Consider the following 18,861-nt stretch of genomic DNA (forward strand, 5'->3'; position numbering starts at 1 on the left):
GCTGCATCACAAGCGAATGCATCTATCTGTTGACCAACACTATCAGCTGACAGTGCTGTTAACAGCAGCCACAACATTAATTTCGTTACCTTCGCACGCAGAAATTGTTTTGCGGCTCTTTAACGCATAAAGAAGAAGAAATATGTCACAATACCAAAAGGAAATAGTCCAGGCTGTGCTCATAGCAGACAACAATGTGTGGAACTTCAAACCGCTATCGGACGAAGGTTCCACGGTACGATAAGTAGTTTTATTTATATGCTGTTTTCCTACTGGGTTTGGCCACGCACGTTGCTTTAATATATTTCTTATTTACATCCCACAGGCGCTACTGCCACTAGTGAATGTCAGCATGCTGGATTATGCTCTAATTGCGCTCAATCGCAGCGGCGTCGAGGAGGTATTTGTTTATGCCAGCCTTTATCTGCAGAGCATACGCGAGCACATCAAGTAAGCATGTTATAGGGTGTTCATTTCAAATTGGGGTATGCCCGTTTCGTTAGTCAACTTGTAACTTACATATACATATGTATATCTTCTGCTTGCAGACGAGGCATTGCCACCTATGCCTCGTGGTCGTTCAAGATGACCGTCCATGTGATCGGCGGTGAAGGCTGCCGTTGCTTTGGCGATGCGATGCGGGATCTGGATGCCAAGGCATTGATACGTGGCAATTTTATACTGCTGGGCGCAGACACGGTCACCAATGCTGATCTGCGTCCAGTTCTTGAGCAGCACAAGCGCATGGCCAAGTTCGATAAGGGCACAGCCGCCACGCTCGTGTTCAAGGACTGCGTCAGCAGCAATGAACGCACCGGCAACGAGCTCTTAATCGCTGTGGATAAACAGAATACGCGGTTGCACTATCATCAGCGACTGCGCATGAATCACAAGGAGTCACGCTACCAAATACCGCTTGATGTGTTCCTTAACAACTCGTGCGTTACGCTGCATCACAATCTGCTCGATCCACAGATAGCCATCGGTTCACCATCGATGCTGTCGCTGTTTAGCGACAATTTCGATTTCCAAACACGTGACGATTTCATTAGGGGCCTGCTGATTAACGAGGAACTGTTGGACAGCCGCATCTATGTGGCACTGCTGCCGCCTGCCCAGTATGCGCACAAAGTGAACAATTGGCTCTCCTATCAGCTGGTCAGCCGGGACATCATTAGCCGTTGGGCCTATCCACTGGTGCCCGACATGGGCGTCTACAAGCTACAGCAGCAATATGTCTTCTACAAGGACAACATCTACAAGAGCCCCGAGGCGAACGTCTCTAAGGTGGCATTGCAGGAGAACGTTGTCATACAGGCGGGCAGCCATGTGGATGCCGGCACCACAATCAGCTGCAGCGTAATTGGTGCCAACTGTCGCATAGGCAAGAACTGCCAGCTCAACAATGCCTTCCTCATGGCCGATGTGATTATTAAGGACAACTGCCAGTTGCGGCACTGTGTCATTGGCCCCGGTGCGGTTATCAACGAGAATAGCGATATTAGCGCTGGCTGCGTATTGGGCGCCAAGTGCATTCTGCCCGCCAACACAAAGCTGGCTAACACGCTAGTCACCAGCTCACCCAGCACACAGCGCACCGAGGAGCTCGAGCATGGTAAGGCCTTCAGGGAATTCTTCAAATTACTTACCGTCAATTCACACCAATCCATTTCTCCATTTCCAGTTGAGCTGGAAGCCATTGGGCCAGCTGCATACATTGTCAATGACCAGACAACTGGTGATCCGGACGACTCCGATGCGGACGACCACTTGATGCCACAGCTAACGACCCTCTGCATACCCAAAATGTGTGACCTACAGAATGCGGCGCATGCGGAGAGCGATATCAGCTATTCCAGCGACGACGATGACAACGAGGACGAATCTCGCCAGGTGACGCCGCTGCCCGACGACACGAACAGTAAGCATGGACCATAGATAATAGATAAAGCAACAACATTACTACCATTCTCTGCCATTGCAGTCTTCCTCTCGGAGGTCATCGATTCGTTAACGCGCGGCTATCGGGAAAAATCCAATCCGGACTTTCTTATACTCGAGATTAACTCCTCGCGTTATGCGTATAACATGTCCCTTAAGGAAGTCAACTTCAATGTGGTTAAGGCTGTCTTTGCCATGGAGAGCATCGTCGAGCCGGCTAACGGCAACATTATGGTAGCAATCAATGCAGTTTTCAAGCAACTGGGACCCGTTGTCTCCAACTACATTAAGAGCGAGGATGCCATGATGGATTGTCTCAAAGCTCTGGAGGTACCCGGCCCGTTTCCTACTTCCATTTGTGGCCAACGCTGTAACTAATTCATTAATGTTTTGTTCATTGCTTTTAGGACATTTGCGAGGAGAACAAGCTGGTGCAAGAAAAGATCTCCCAGGTGGTGCATTATCTGTACGACAAAGACTTTGTTTCTGAGGACGCCATCCACAAATGGTACGATCAGCTGGATGGTGAAGAGCATGCGACGCTGCGGCAGAGTCTCGCCAAGCTTGTCGACTGGTTGAACCAGTCGAGCGAAGACGATGACGACGACGACGACGACGACGACGATGAGGAGGAGGAGGATGATGAGTAGGATAAGAAGAAGATGATTAGCCAGCTGTCTAAAAGTGTTCCTTTTACAAACATAAAATACTATTGAATTAAAAAGACATTTGCGTTTTTTTTTTATTACAATCATTTTTATTGCGACACTCTCGATAATTGTAGTCGAATAAGTTGAAATATGCGTGTGTATATCAATTGTTCAGTTGCGGATAATGTCCGATAGTTATAGTATAATAACAATTGAAATTTGTAAATTGTGATCTACTTTTTTAATATATAAAGTACTGCGCTTCATGACGTCCACTCAATACGACGCCCGCAGGTCTCCCAAAAAAAATTTGATTTATATAATTTGTATATATATGCGCGAACAATAAGAAAAAGAATTAATAGTTAAAAAAGGTGTATATATATATATATGTCTATATAGGTGTATATATATAAGCATTATGACAATTATATATATATATATATCTATATATGTACACCTATACATAATGTGTGTGTGTGTGTGTATATACATATATATATAATATATGTATGCTATATGTATATATATGCTGTATGTATATATATATATATATGCTCTATATATATTTATATATTTATGCATATGCATCATTATATATGCATGTGTATACATACATATACGGTCAGAGAAGCAGGAGAGGAAGGTTGTTTAAAATTTAATTTAAGGCTTAACTGAAGTACATACGTTTCACTGCTCGCTCCTGGCTGTTTCGTTACTTCTCGAATTGGAGCTCATCCTCGGATTCCTCGCAGCCAGTGCCCACTTCCTGAATGATATCTTCATCCACCTTATCGTCATCTTTGTCATCTTTATCATCATGCGATTGAGTCTCATCTTCTGACTCCTTCGCCGACTCGATCGTTATTTGCGAATCGTCGGCACCGTCGTCGGTGTTTTCGGCATCTTCTGTCTCAGAAATTTCATCCTCATCGATCTTCTCCACCGCATCCGAAGCGTCTCCCTCTGCATCTGCTTCGGCATCCGTATGCGAATCCACATTCTCATCCACATTCCCATCCACGTTAGCATTCACATTCACATCCATATTTTCTTTCACTTTGACGTTAGCATTAGCATCAGCCTTCGCACCGTCTTCATCAGGGTTATTGGCCTTTTTTTGCTCCGCCCGATCGTCATTGGGCTCGTCATCGCTTTCACTGTCGACATCCATGGGTTCCACGTCCGACTCCTCCAGCAGCAGGGATTTGCCACCTTTCTCCTTGGCATCTTTTCCCAATTTCTTCTCCTTGCGGTCCTTGTCCGCAGCTGGTCGCTTGGAGCCGCTGCCCGTCTTACCCAACTCGGACTTGAGGGACTTTGGTGACTTGACGGACGCCTGGCTAAAGCTGCGCTCCTCGATATTGCGATTGATGTCCTGAGCAATATATTCGAGTCGCAGCTGCACGCTCTTCTGGAACACCTCGCTGTTGGCGCTGCAGATGAGATTGCTGCGCACCTCCTCGATGCAGCCCTCGAGCACCTTGTTCACCTCGGCCGCATCGCAATCACTGTCCAAGTGCTGTATAACAATCAGCAATGTGGTCAGATTCTTAAGCAGCGCGATCATCCGTTCGCTCTTCACCACGCCCTTGTTCAGCTCATCGACCGTCTGGCTGGCCTTGGCCCGACATTCCTCGCGCAACAGCGTCGGAGATATCATGGCCTGTACATTGGGATCCCGTGTGAGGCTGTTCGACAGCTCCTGCACCCTGGTCAGCTCGTACATGAGATCCCCGTTGATGCGCTCGAGCGTTATGATATTCGAGGCATACCGACGCTGAAAGTCGTCGCGCAGCTGACGGCGATTATGATCGGCGACAGCCTCGTCCTGGCCCATCAGCTCACCCATGGCCAGCTCAGCGGTGGCATTCATCTCAGCCAGCCGCTGAATTTTGGCCTCCTTCAGGGCAATATAGTTCTGGAGCAGAACCAGATGCTCGAGCAGCTTGGGCGGATAGCCGTGTCGCACCAGCTGCATCCTAATCGGACTCTCCCCAATCGCATCCTGGCCCAAGAGCGGATCACTCTTGTTTAGCTTCATGCTGAGAGCATTTCGTGCCGCCGCATTGTTGTTGATCAGATTCTTTTGGGGCGTCGTGGAGTTGTTGGTGCTGCTGTTGACATTGCCGGCAGCAGCGCCCAGCGGGAGACGTTTGTTTTGGTAGCTGCTGGCCAAGTTGGTGGTGTAGCCCAGGCTGGTGGTGTAGCCCATGTTGTTGGTCTGGTAGATGCTCATCAAGTTGGGCCGGAAGTCTTTGGTGAAGCTGTGCAACGGCAGCATCTCGTGAAAGTTCTCCGACACAATCTCATAGTCCGGTATCGACTGCGTGCCCAATCCCGGCCGCTCGAACGTCACCCGGTACATGGCATTCAGCGAATCGTAGGCAGCCACCGTGCCGGCAAAGATGCCGTCCTGTGGCGTGCGCAAGCGGGCCGTCACCTTGGTGCCCAATGGCAACGGCATTGGGATCTTCTCTGGCATATCCGCTATCAGCAGGGTGTCCTTCAGGTCGCCGGACTTGCATGATTGCAGTGTGCGCATCAGCTGCCGCTTGCGCTCCAGCTCCCGCCGCTCCTCGCTGAAGAATGCCGACGAGCAGCGCCTGGGGCGGCCCATGCGCCGCCTGATGTTGACCCATTCGTGGCGGTTCAGCTTGCGCGTGCCCAGCCGTGGAGCCAGCTCGTTGACATTGTTCATAAAATCGTACTTGCAGTCGAAGAGCGGCTTATCGATGTACGAATAGAACCACTCGGCAATTGCCCATTTGTGGGCCTTGGGCAGCTTCAGGAGGTTGCGCAACCGGAGCCCAATGCTTTGACCCAAACGCTTATTGGCCACCACCTGCGCCTCGGCCTTCCGCGCTGCATCCTCAGCGGCAGCCGCAGCTGCCGCCGCCGCAGCGCCCTTTGTCCCGCTTGTGGCGCCTCGGCCCGGTCGCAGATGTCCGGCCAGCTGTGGCATCTGCTGCTGCTGCCCCTTGCCACCGACTGTTGGGGACGTCGCCCTCAGTGGCTGCTTGCCCGGCGTGGACTTCTTCTGCTTGTCCGTCGCCTCCGCACCCGAGTTGGAGTTTGAGGTGGAGGCACTGTCATTGGAGCGCATGTAACGGGACACGACGCCCTTTCGCTTCTTGAGCACTTTCGAGGGAGTCGTCAGCAATTTGCTGGGACTGTCGCCGGAGCCGCGCGTGGACATCTTTTTGGGAGCCAAACTGACGCGCAACGGTTTGTCATCGTTGATGATGTTCTCGTCGTAGAAGAGCCGATTTCGCTTTCGTATCCGGGCGGGCATGCCACGTGCATTCAGCGGAAGTATGGGCGGCTTTTGCGTTTTCGGTTTTGGCGGCTGCACAGTGCCCACGCGCTGCAGTCCAAGCGTGGCCAGGCTAAACGCCGGCGTCTCCATTTGCTCTTCGGTATCGCTCGCCTCGTTGCTGTCCTCGGGCGCATCGTCCTCCTCGGCGTCGTCGCCCTCGTCATTCGCCAGATCCGCCGCCTCGTCGACCGTGTCGCCGTCATCCGCCGACTCCTGCTCCTGTTGCTTTTGCTCTTTGCCACCTTCGCTCGACTTAAGCGACTTCCCGTGCGTTTTACTACTCGCCTCTACCCGCTCATCCTCTTCATGGGAGGGCCGTGCGATTTTTCGCACAGCAGCGGCTGTCTTTCTGGGCCTCCCCCGCTGGCCGGTGCTTCTGGTCTCTGTCTCGGGCATTGTCGCCGTCTGCTTGCTGGAAAATTGAAAAACATGTTCAAAATATTCTTAAAGCAATTACGACTGCTCCATTTCAGATCGCATCTTTTAACTGCTTCCCATTAGACAAGGAATGCCAATTTTTGATGAGGAGACAAAGAAATATATCGAAGACTATAAGAAAGCATCGCAATTCTGAGACAAGTTTCACTGAGATAACTCCCTGAGATAACTCTGATCTCTTATGATATCCACTTGCATTTCTCTATCCTGTCTCTAGCCTCTCTAAAATATTTATTACAAGATTTGTTGATTTATATAAGAGACTTTAGATATTCATATAGTACATAGTTTAGAAAGAGACAGGTTGATGGCACGAAAATCAGGCTTGATTGAATAAGAGAGACAGAGAGCATATGTATATAGAGCTGCATGGATATAAGCCCAATAAAATTGAAAATACTCATAACTTTACCATGGAACTAAAATCTAAAAGCGAAAAGGGAACTAGATTAAAAGGATCCATAACGGAAAACTTAAAGCTAAAACGATAAAAATTGACAATTATCTGAAAATATTAAATATTGCCTAAAATTTATCATTAAAAACAGTTATAAAACAGTTATAAAGGAGTGAGACTGCTTAACTACAAAGGCCTTTCGAATAATTCTTGGAACTGATATTTCAATAATTCCTCACCACCTCTCTGCATACACAAAAAATAACACACACACACATTGCGGAGTTGACGCAGCGATCGAGCTTGGACTGCAAGTCGATCGGTATGTTAAGTTTCCAAACTTAATTGTTTGATAACATTTGTTGTTGGACGGATTTCCATAATCAGACTTTCAGAATGTGAAACTGGCATTCATATGCGTAAGCCCAACCGCAAATCTGTAATATTTGAAATATCCTTGTTTTTGATATTGCAAATTTAGGTTCGGTATCCAAAATATAACAAAAGTCAGGATCCAAAGTATGAAATATACATATATGAAACTCACATTAATCTATAGGCGAAATCACGAGATTTTGACACTAAAGATGCACGACAATAATTTGGTGACAGAATTTCAAGTTTTTAATCGATAACATTACAACAGCAATGGCTATCGATTTTTTTAAAAAACAAACTTAATCGAACAACAACCTCGATAAATATGTAAACAAAATAATAAAAAACTGTTTTATTTCATTTTTGGTTTTTGACTTTATTTCTTGCATGTATATATATAAATATATATATACATATATTATATTTTATATTAATTTTTTTCATTCATTATTTCATTTTGTGTAATACTTTGATTGAAGGACCTCGAATATACGCATACATACATAGATACATATATATTCTCACATATTTAGTAACTCAAATTAAGCACAAATATAATTTAATATATTCTGTAGTACATATATGTATGTGTGTGTGTTTATATTTTAACCTATACAAGCATACATATATAAATACAGGTGTGTATGTGTGTGTGTGTTTTTAATATTGCTAAGCTTTTGTTTTCGTTTTCGCTTTTTTTTTTTTTTTTTTTTTTTTGCATATAATATTTTTCTTAAGTTTCGAATATATTTAATCAATTAATGTTTAACTTTAGAGCGTGCTAAACGCAAAAATTAACAAAAACAAAATAATAGATATAGCGTTTAGTTTCGACTTTTATAAAAACAAAAAAAATAATAATAATATATCAAATGTTTGTTTTGTTTTTTATATAAAGTAGCAACGTTGCGCAATACAAGTTTTTTTTTTTTTATAATTGTAGATAGATAATAACAATACATTAGGTTTAACAAATATCAATATCGATAATAATAGTATTTAGTAATAATAATAATTACAATAGCATAGGAAGTAATAACAGCATTCATTCTTTGTTTATATTGGTATTGTTTTGCTTCTTCTTCTTCTTAGTATTCAATTCCATTTGTAGTTGGATTATATTATTTTTATATATTTTATATGTGCTTTTCTTTTATCTAACAAAACAAACATTATTTATTATATCGCTTATTTTTATAATAATTACATAAATATTCAACAGTAGGGTTTTCCCATTCCGAATAGCCAAAGCAATTTGCTTATAAAAGTTGATATTTAAAATCAAAAAAATCAAAATAAAATGTGACGGCCTAGCTGCATTTATTGTGCTTAAGGGACTACCCTCATCCTATGTGAGTTGGTTCAATTGTTTTGGTAATCGGAATAGTTTCGTTTAGTGTTTTTCTTTTGTTGCTTTTTTAAACAATTTAAGCTAAGAAAGAACGTTTAAAATCGCACAAAATACAATTAAAATACATATACAAATAAAAGTTTGCGTGTTTGCCTTTCGTTTTTTATATATTTTATACATAATAAATAACGGTTTTATTTTTTATTAGGTTTTCGCTTTGTTTTGGTTTTTTTTTTTTCATCTAATTTTTTTTATCTGTTTTTGTTTTGTTTCATTGTTATTGTTTTCTATTTATTTGTAAGCTTTGTTGTCTATTTATTGTTTCAGTTGATGATCGTGTCTCGCTCGCTTTTGAAGCCCGCGTTGTTGATTGCCTAAATAGTTTGCAGCTCGGCTGCTCAGTATGTGGCTTAACGACGTTGGCTTCGTTCTTTGTCGGAGAATCGATAAGTGTTATCGATAACACAGTGACGAATGAAATGTTTGCTGAATCGTTAAACCAATAACTGCTGCTCGATAACCTTTTCATGTTAATCGATATACTGATAACGATTGTTGTATTTTGTTGCCTATTTAGCTATTTACTTATCGATAAGCCGCTATCGACATTCCTTCTGAATGAAGTTGTTCACTGCACCCAGCTGAATTTTAAACATTGAAACGCGTCTCCGAGCCATCGGCCAACATCAACGTCACGGTTCGATTATTAATCCAGACGAGTTTGGCTAAGCGCATCGGATTCAGCCGCGAAACATCCGGTATGGGAGCCGTGGAATAGCCCTTGGTGCAGCGCGTCTGCGATTGGCCCAAGCCAAACATGCCGGTGCTTGTCTGCCAGAAGGACAAACGATTTTCGGCACACGAATAGGACACCAGGTATTTGCCATCTGGCGAGAAGGCCAACGAGGTAATCGGATGCGTATGGGCGGGGATCATTTGGCACTTGTTCTGCCTCAGCTCGTATATGGCCAAATTTCCGCTATTGGCGCCAACAGCGATGCGTCGGGTTTGGCTACAATGCGAAATTTGATTGAATTTGCATATAGACGGACACAGTTCGGCCAAGCCGCGACCCTTTAGCTCATTGCTATCGACGCAATGGAGCGCAATGTCCATCACTTCCACCAATAAACCAGCGATCTCTGATTGCATTTTATCGATCAGCATCTCAACGCATTGCAATATCTCGCCCTTGGCCTTGTACAGCACAGATTGGGTGAGCGGCGTATTGATCGACTGGGCATTCTGTTGCATTGTATTATATCGAGCCACCTCCCTTGCCATGGTCGTAATAAACGCTGCTGGCCGTGCGGTGGCAATCAGACGCAGTGCATGGCGGGCGGTGCGACAGGCATCGGCTTGTGGGGTCAGGGGTAGTTTATAATTGAGATTTGGCACCGACTTGCCCTCACAGGAGATCTCTAGCAGGCCTAGTAGCACCTTCGACACATCCAGATAGGGCTCCCAAACGGTAAAGCCACGCCCAAGAAGATCGATGGCCGCACGACGCAATGGCGTATATTGCGGCAGCTTGGGAGATGGCGGCGCATACAGCAGATGAGCTAGCGCCATGGAGGTGAGCCGAGCCAAATTGTTGGCGATGCCGAAGCCTTCGACCACCGAGGATTTGCGTCGTTCGGTGTTGGTATGGCCCAGGCTAATGCTGCCGCGATGGTTCGGCGATTCCTGTGAAATGTCCTGCCCGAACTCGGCACCAATCACGCCCAACAGGATCACAGCGGTGGTCTGCTTGCGCTTCAGCTCTGACAGACTGGACGGCTTGCGTATGATCTCCTCTTCCTCCTCCTCATAGTCCTCATCCTGTTGATCACTGGAGCCCACACCGGTGCCACCAGCTGACATGCCCTGACCGCCCGACATCGCGCCGCTGCCGTTGCCCATTGAGGAATTGATACCAGTACCAGTACCAGTACCAGCACCACCACCACCCGAACCACCCGCCTGGTTGTTCGTCATGGCCGCCACCTGCTGGGCGCCCACAATTGGCTCGGTGTGTGTGTAGAGCGGCAAATACTGTGCCCAGCTCTCCACGAGCTGTTTGCGTCCCTTCTTGCCCATGCGAGTTAGCTCGCCGAGTAGTATTTGCTGCGCTGCCTCGCGTATCTCGATGCAATGATGCTGCCAGCGCTTGACCATCATCTCCACCTGGGGACGCTTGAATTTCTTTGGCTCCAACGCCTCAATCTTATCGGGCAGCAAGAAGCAATGGTGTGTGGACAACAGACTCCAGCCCTGCTTGATCTGTGAAGTGTGGTGGGCGAGCAGCTCTTCCTCAGCGCCTTGCGTTGACTCAGCATACTGGGCCAGGCGCTGCAGCTTCTTGTGCTTCTCGCTATCTGGAAGAAACGAGGCGGCGCTCATCGACATCAGCGTATTGGACATGGCCACCAAGGCCAGTATATGATTTGATGTCAATGTGGTGCTTAGCTCCCAGTGCAGACGAGAAGTGAAAATGGCTGTCAAGTGCTCCAGACGCTGCAATTCCTCAGGCAACATGCGTTTCTTCGAGCTGGAGGGCAATTGAAGTCCCGGTGGTATCTCGTAGTTATTCTGCCATGTGGGCAACAGCAATGACATATAGCCGGCCTTGGACAAAACACCGTAGGAGATGGGTACAATGGGACGCAGTAGACCCAATTGGGATTCGCAGACTTTGTCGAGATGCGGATCCAGGCCCCAGGAATGGAGCAGCGACAGCAGCAGCTGGGCCACTTCCATGACATGTGTGACCTCCATTTTGGATGCAATCTTGCTCTTTAGATCCTGTGGCTGCTCCTCATGCGTCTCCACGGCCTTCTGCAGGCTCTCCACTTTGGCCTGCACCTTTTTCTCAACAATTTCCGTCTTCTCCTTAAACTTCTGCACAAGCCCGTGCTTATCCTTGTCCTTAAGTATCTTCTCAACATCGACAGCCTTATTCTTGACCTTGCTAAAGAAGTCGCCGATTTTCTTACTCGCATCGATGTGCATCGATTTGCCATCTTTGGGATGTTGCAGATGCACGCCCAACGCCTCCAACGTTGCGGGCGTCATCTGCGCATATTCCTCGCTGTGCAGCTCAAATATCAATCCCTCGATGTCGAAGAAGAGAATGTGACTCTCGGCATCCTTGGGATTGGTGCGCAAGCCCTGTATGACCAGCGGATTGCTGCGGTGCTTCATCAGGAAATCAAAATTGCCCTGATTGTGGCCCTGTAGCTGCTGCAACTGATGGATGCCGCGTTGTGTGGCGTGCCGTATGGCATTCATGTTGCGCGACTTGAGTCCCCTGAAGAAATGCACTGCCGGATTGGCCATACCCATCTCGCTGGCTGAATTGGCCGCGTTGCTACCTGAGCCACCGCTGCCATCCTCCAGCGCCTGCTCATCGCATGCTGAAAGCACCTCCTCGGCTAGCATGCCATGCAGCACACGATCCAAGTGGCCCGTTTCCATTTGCCACACATAGACGCTGCCATCGGAGCAGCCGACAATGAGGAAATCATCGAGTGGACGCCATTTGATGGTCACAACCGGAAAGAGATGTCGACTGGCCAGCGTGACGCATTTGCGCTCCTGCAAACTGACCAAGGTAACCGAATGATCCGAGGCCACCGAGCAGATACACTTGAGTATGCGTGGACTGCAGCTCTCGGGCGGCACCAGCAGCTGTGTAATCTCTCCCGCATGCACGCAGAACCGATGCAACAGACTGCCGCTATACAAGTCCCACAGGCAGACAGCGAAATCAATGCCACCCGAGAGCAGATGGGACTTCTCATAGCGTGGATGTACCATCGAGGGGCACAGCAGGCAATTGACACGTCCGCGATGCCCGTAGAGTATCTGATGCGATGGCCAATCACTGAAATTCTGCTTGATGCCGACGAGCAGTTGCATCATTACCGTCTGTGTGGCCGGCACAATGACAATGCTACCATCCTCGCGGCCAATGACCAAGCGACTCTGTTGCGGCAGATAAATGCTCGATGTGAGCTTCACCGGTGAGTCGGTGATACGCGAAAGCTGATCGAGTATGCCCACAGGCGGCGGATCCATCATCGACCAGGCCTCCACCAGTGAAGTGCAGACATGCGGCTTCTGTATGCGCGGCGGCATTTGCTTTGCCTGCAATATACTAATATTATCCAATGGCACCTCCGGCACATTCCACACCGAGATGTAGCCCTCAGAATCGCCGCGCAGCAAAAAGTGTGACTGTTGACCCATTAGGAGTTTCATCGCTGGCGGACAGGAGAGCACCTTATCTCCGGCATGCTGCAGCACATAGTACAGATAGGGTGCGTCGCGTACGACGCTCTTTGAATGAAACTCCTTATTGTCTGGTATGCAATTGGCTGGCAATTTATACAAGTACCCTTTGCCCTCGTCCGTCCACAGCATAACGCGATCTGAGGTTATGAAATCGCCGCCCTGCCAACGTTCGCGTGCAGGCGCAATAACGGAGCAGAGTACTGTAAAATCGCCAGCATCATAGATCTGCCAATATTTGGTGCAGACGAGGAGCACCGTGCGCTGATTCTGGGCACAACAATTCATGGTGATGGCGTTCAAGCATCGTATCTCCTTCGACTCATTCTCATAGATGGGCTCCGCATGCTTGTTCTCGTTGCCCGTCAGAGTCCAGACCTTGACGGTGCCGGTGGTCGTGATGGCCAGCACGACATCGTCTTTGCGACGCATTGGACGTAGCACGTGTATGGCTGAAATCCAGTCCGGCTTCACCTTTGAGCTGAGCACGTAAATAACTTCGAGACTGAATGGATCCATGACCATGATTTCAGCATAGTAGCCAATGCAAAAGAGACGCACGTCTTCGCTGTTGGCCGTGTGATAGCTTTGGATTTGTGTGTGCACCTGTGGCAGCTTGACAGCCTCAGTGCATTTGCCGTCGATCAAATCCCAGGTGCACATCTCACCATTCTCCGACGAGCTGACCAGAAAATTATTATCCGGCAGCAATGAGGCGCGCACCAGGCACAGCACCGGCGCCGAGTGGCCAACGAGCAGGCAACGCGGTGACATCTTCAATGTGGCTGGCTCCACTTGCCAGAGACAGATCTGTCCGTCGTAGCAACCGGTGACCAGTGTGCATTGATCATCCGATAGAAAGACGCTCGATATGCAATGTGTCGGCGCTGTGGGACCCCACAGCACCACTGGCACCACCAGATTCGTACTGACCATGCTTATTTATGGTATGGAGACCTGCAACCACTAACCACGACACCAATACCAGCGCCGACTCCTCCTCCTCCTCCACTGATGTGGCCTATGTTCGCTCTATGATGCGTCTGTCCACCTCCCTGGATGTGCGTGCGTTATTTATTGAATATTTTCGCAAATATCAATTTCGATTTATGGCAGCCGCTTCTCCAGTTGTCGTTCTCTGTAAAAATTTATTAGTAAACATTGGCCTACCACGTTTCATGGCGAGGCTACACCTGAAACTGCACTCGTGCGTGTGTGTAAACATACAGTGAACATTCTTGACGGCTCACCAAATCAATAATTATCAGCCTTGCTCAAAAGCGATTTACATTCTCACTTTCTGAATGTAATTTGACACCAAAAAGGTTGTTTATTGCAGCTTTGCACTTGATACAACACATTACTCGTATTATTTCAGCTTTGACTCTATTGCATATCGTTTTCTTTGTTTTTCTCGTATGGAACTTAATCGCAATACAAATTTATCTAAGGCGAAAAGAATCTGATATCTAACGCACCTACGGAAATAGAATGTTAGCTGATAATGCGGCAGCTGATAACAATGTAAGTTGTTGCGGTTAACGCTAATCTCGAGAACGGCTCAATACAATTAAATTGTTTTGTGTTAATACAAACAACAACAAATTATAATAATAATAATAATAATATAACAAACAGTTCCCGAGATAAGTTAATGCACACATTGGAGGTGACAGAAATTTAAGCGAACAGTAAAGTTTACAAGGAGTGAAAGAACATAGTGAATAGAGTTTGGGTATTACATAAGTTTGTAATACAATATAGTTAGTCGTGCTGCCAGCGGAAATGCAAAATTAACAGTATTTGGCAAGTGAGTCATGTTGCCGCCTTCTAAGTCGAAATTGGATTATATATGTATATTTTTCACACTCCAACAGTCCATTAACAAAAACCGCATTTGAATTAAGCTATTTGTTAGTTGTTAACTGACAAAAGCAACTGTCGAAAAAGTGAAATCATTTAGCTGTGTAGCTCATGATTTAGTTTTATATATATATAATATATTTTTTTATTTTATTTTTTTTTATTTTTAGCTAAGGTGCACTATTTAGATAGATTACTGCAGTGACTTAAGAGAGATTGCAAAGTCAGCGTATTGAATATCAAAAGATAAACAGAGCATACACACACACACACTCAATAGACAAACAGAATTTTGTTATACAATTGAGGCGCGCTGGAGACAACCTTGAGGGGTAAAAAAAAGCCCCCACCGAACACCCCCTTAGACAAACAATATGGGACCAGGATGAGACAAAATGTAAAAGGAAAACGAACAAATAAACTACGCTTCGAGTTGATTTCTAGACAATAAAGACACTATATATATGTACATATATACCTATAGTTATATTTATATGCACGATATCTGTCTGCTATAAGACAATAAAGTAAGTATGGCAAGTGTGCCAATAACGCTGCCGGACGAACGGATGGAGCAGCGAGTGGACAATGTGACATGTGTGTAAATATGTACACACACACACACACACACACACATAAACATACATACGTCTGTCTGTAAGTACGTCAGCAGGCTCTGCTCTGTGGGCAATTAGCTGCAATAACCAAAACAATATGGAACAGAGCGCTCATCGAATTCTCTAATATGCTAAATTAATTGAATGACGACGCGTGCTTATGCATTTTGAGCTTGACGAACAAAATATATGTTAAAAAGCTACCCAATTGGGTTGTACACACACACACACGCACACACAGAACATCAGTGTAGACCCGCCAATAAATAATAATTGTAGATAACTTAGCATTTAGCTAACATTTTGCTAATGTTGTTGTTGTTGTTTCCGTATTGGCTAGCGCGTGATAAACTCCTCCCTCGCCGTTCGTTCGATTCGCTTGGATTTGATTCTTTCTTTCTTTCTCTTTATACTTTTGGGTATTTTGCAGGGGACTATTGATCCTGATCCGTGTACTGCATTTTCAGAGTTGTAAATCAGTGTTGGTTACGCAGCACAATTATGGAATGTCGTCGTCGTCGTTGCCGTCTCACGATTCTAATTTGAATACATTCCGCTTTTATTTAATTTAACTTTTTTTTAATTTTTTTTTTTATTTTACTGCTGAGCACCGTGTGTTGTTGCTATCGCTATCCGTTCAATTACAACACACACACATATATACACAAATACAGCATACATATACACACACACACGATGTTGTAGATCTTTTTGTTATTGCTATCGCTATTAGCGATTTTCTCATATGTATTTATACTATTTTGCCCATTAGGGGTTTTCGCTGCTATATTATAACACTTTCGTACAAACGGTTATTGTACTATTTGACCCTAAGCATATACGTTCACAATAACTATCACTTGGTTTCCACTTTGTATATTCTATTTGTTTTTCTGTATATACATAAATAATTTTTTTTATTTTTATTTTTATATTTTGGTGCACACGAAAATCTGCTGAGCAGAGAAAAAAGCAATGAAGATATCGACCGTGGCCAAAATTTTGTCGATTAATTGTCAGAGCTGCCGCCACCTCCACCAAATACGATACATTGATGCATTTTTCTAACAGATGGCAACTCTAAACTATAATTTTGATATTTGGCTTAAATGTTAATGTTTTTTAGCGTTTTTTGTTGGCTTGAAGTAGTTATCAAACGCAACAAATTATTCATACGTATTCTGTACGAATATGATGACTTCTTATCACTTTTATTTTCTCGATTACACGTGAATAAAACGTAATATCGTTACCTATTGTCCAACGGATAACGCACTTAATGAAGTACACCCGAACATGCCAAACATGATATCAGTTATTTAGAGTACATTAACTAAAAGTTAAGATTTGCTTTAGCATTGTATATTGCTAGAGTTTATAGTGTATAAGCATATAATAATATACGGGCACACATATGTAAATAAATAAACACACGCTAGTCAACGAGTTAGGTGTTGCTGTTGCTTTCGTGCAATATCCAACGATTAAATCACTAAAGAATAGCTTGCACTAAAGAAAACACTGTACTTACCGTCTAATAGTGATGTGTTATATGTGCTGCTAACTTTTGGATCACTTTCCTATAAACTTTTGTCAAAATGCTCTTAACACACACTCTTTTGAATGGCGGCTAGAAAAGAAAATCAGCGATGAGTGTTGTGATATAGGGTTGCTCACGGTACACACATCGACCTATCGAAAATTTTGAACTTTGACAGCATGGATGTACTGATATTAAAAAATCTTCATTCAAAAAGTAAATTTCTTAAATTTGGAGTGCTTAATATAAATGTATTGCATTTCTGACAGTAAACTAGTTATACAGAAAGGCAAGTAGTTCCTATGAGTACAGTGTCACTGAGTTTTCAAATGCTGAATGGCAAATATCAATTCTAAAACCAGATACCTGATTTCGTTACCTTCGATTAATTGAGTATTTCCATTTGGACTCAACTCCAATTAGCATACAGCTATCGCTGTTATCGAAAATGTTGAAGTGTAGCAGTACGACCATGAGGAGCTGCTCTGCAAAGTGGGGAGCAGCTCTGTTTAGTGAAAATAAAAAACAAATGCGGCGCCTGTTACAAAATACCAATGGACAAATATTACTTGTCTCTCAAATTGTGACCAGACATGTGGGTAGCAGCAATGCATCTGGCGACGCCGTGCACCGGACAAAAAAGGAGCTTCGAAAACCACACCAGCAAGCAACTAATACTATCAGCAGAGAAGACAAATTTGGTGCTAAATATTGCATGGGCCTTGTGGAGTAAGTTCATCTACATCTGTGATACAGTTTTTATTGCGTTTTCCTTTATGCTGCACAGAAAATATGATTATGAGAACTATTTGAGCACCTTGCTGCTACCAAAGGAGTTGCGCCCCTCGGCGTTTGCATTGCGTGCTTTCAATGTCGAGGTCTCCAGGTCCGTGGGCGCTCAGGTAGGTGATGCGGTGATAATAGAATTATTAAATGTGCTATTAATATGATAAGCTACTTTCAGGTCACCGAGCCACAAATAGCCAAAATGCGCTTAAAGTTTTGGTATGACTCTATAGACAAGTGCTTCGAGACAGATGCCAACAAATCTTATGTCAAGGATCAGCCGGTGCTGCGTGAACTAAAACGCACCGTAGGCAGCTCCAAGCTAAATAAGTTATATCTACGGCGGATGGTTACCGCACGCGAACGACCGCCCAATCAGGCGTTTGAGACGATGCGCGATCTAGAGGATTATGCGGACCAGACATGCGCCTCACTGCTGCATCTGCTGGTGCAACTGAGCGGTGTTCAGGACATGCAGGTGGACCATGCCGCCTCTCACCTGGGCAAGGCTCAGGGCATAACCATGCTGTTGCGTGCCATACCCCATGCTGGGCGACAACAAGCCGTGTCCGTGCCGCTCGAAGTGCTTGTCCGGCATGGCGTCAGTCAAGAACGCATCTTGCGGAGCGATCGAGAGGACAAGGGCGTCGAGGAGTGTATCTTCGAGGTGGCCAGTTTGGCCAACACACATTTGAAATTAACACGCCAGTTGCTCCCTCAAATGCCACGACTTGTGCGAAAAATCTTCCTGCCCGCCGTTGCAACTGATGGCTACTTAGAGCGTCTGCGTCGTGCCCACTTTCTGTGAGTGTAAAGGAGAATCAATTTTCGGTTTTTGTATGTTAATCATTTCCAACTTTGATTTATTTTAAGGCTAACGCACCCTAGCTGCGTAAAACGGGACTCCTTGTTGCCGGCTCGCCTCTTCTGGAAGACGATATTTAACAAATATTAAGCTAATTAGTTTACAACATGTTGAAATTTGTTTATTATTAAAGGCAGTTATATAAAATTCAATTGTTTGAAAATGTTGCCAAACGATTAATAGCAAAGTGGATAACCAACACTAGCGCTCAAGATATGTACATACATACATACATATATCGATAAATTTATATACATAGATTTCGATGTATAGTTGCTGGCTGTTTCTTGAAAGTAGCGCGTTGTGATTTTTTTTTTAGTTTTTAGTTCAAGTGAGGAGTATCAAAATAAAGCATATGAAATGTCTAAATTTTAAAATTAATGTTCTCCATTACTGTACCCATTGTGTGTTATAGCAAATTTTGCCAACGGAGCCGTGCGCCAG

At 45.0% G+C, this 18,861-nt stretch overlaps 4 protein-coding genes across 4 annotated transcripts; 2 read left to right on the forward strand and 2 right to left on the reverse strand.

The window, feature by feature from the left end:
• The first annotated feature begins 40 nt into the window (after positions 1-40).
• On the forward strand, positions 41-2,667 carry LOC6584725 (translation initiation factor eIF-2B subunit epsilon). Its single transcript, XM_002010332.4, has 6 exons — positions 41-235; positions 326-450; positions 549-1,615; positions 1,685-1,921; positions 1,985-2,271; positions 2,349-2,667. The coding sequence occupies exons 1-6, from the start codon at positions 143-145 to the stop codon at positions 2,589-2,591; spliced, it is 2,052 nt and encodes a 683-aa protein (XP_002010368.1). The 5' UTR covers positions 41-142; the 3' UTR covers positions 2,592-2,667.
• A 471-nt stretch (positions 2,668-3,138) lies between these two features.
• LOC6584726 (protein ALWAYS EARLY 2) lies at positions 3,139-16,881 on the reverse strand. The gene is made up of 2 exons (XM_032732422.2): positions 16,758-16,881; positions 3,139-6,322 (listed from the first exon to the last, which is right to left on the reverse strand). Exon 2 carries the CDS (start codon positions 6,304-6,306, stop codon positions 3,307-3,309), a length of 3,000 nt encoding a protein of 999 aa, XP_032588313.2. The 5' UTR covers positions 6,307-6,322; positions 16,758-16,881; the 3' UTR covers positions 3,139-3,306.
• Positions 8,925-16,667, reverse strand: LOC6584727 (WD repeat-containing protein 7). The gene is made up of 2 exons (XM_002010334.4): positions 15,527-16,667; positions 8,925-13,884 (listed from the first exon to the last, which is right to left on the reverse strand). The coding sequence occupies exon 2, from the start codon at positions 13,680-13,682 to the stop codon at positions 9,123-9,125; it is 4,560 nt and encodes a 1,519-aa protein (XP_002010370.1). The 5' UTR covers positions 13,683-13,884; positions 15,527-16,667; the 3' UTR covers positions 8,925-9,122.
• A 262-nt stretch (positions 16,882-17,143) lies between the features above and the next one.
• On the forward strand, positions 17,144-18,569 carry LOC6584728 (NADH dehydrogenase (ubiquinone) complex I, assembly factor 6 homolog). The gene is made up of 4 exons (XM_015161588.3): positions 17,144-17,495; positions 17,554-17,668; positions 17,731-18,356; positions 18,426-18,569. Exons 1-4 carry the CDS (start codon positions 17,215-17,217, stop codon positions 18,505-18,507), a joined length of 1,104 nt encoding a protein of 367 aa, XP_015017074.3. The 5' UTR covers positions 17,144-17,214; the 3' UTR covers positions 18,508-18,569.
• The last annotated feature ends 292 nt before the right edge of the window (positions 18,570-18,861 follow it).

The sequence above is a fragment of the Drosophila mojavensis genome, unplaced genomic scaffold, assembly GCF_018153725.1.
Source record: "Drosophila mojavensis isolate 15081-1352.22 unplaced genomic scaffold, ASM1815372v1 contig_136, whole genome shotgun sequence".
NCBI classification, from domain to species: domain Eukaryota; kingdom Metazoa; phylum Arthropoda; class Insecta; order Diptera; family Drosophilidae; genus Drosophila; species Drosophila mojavensis.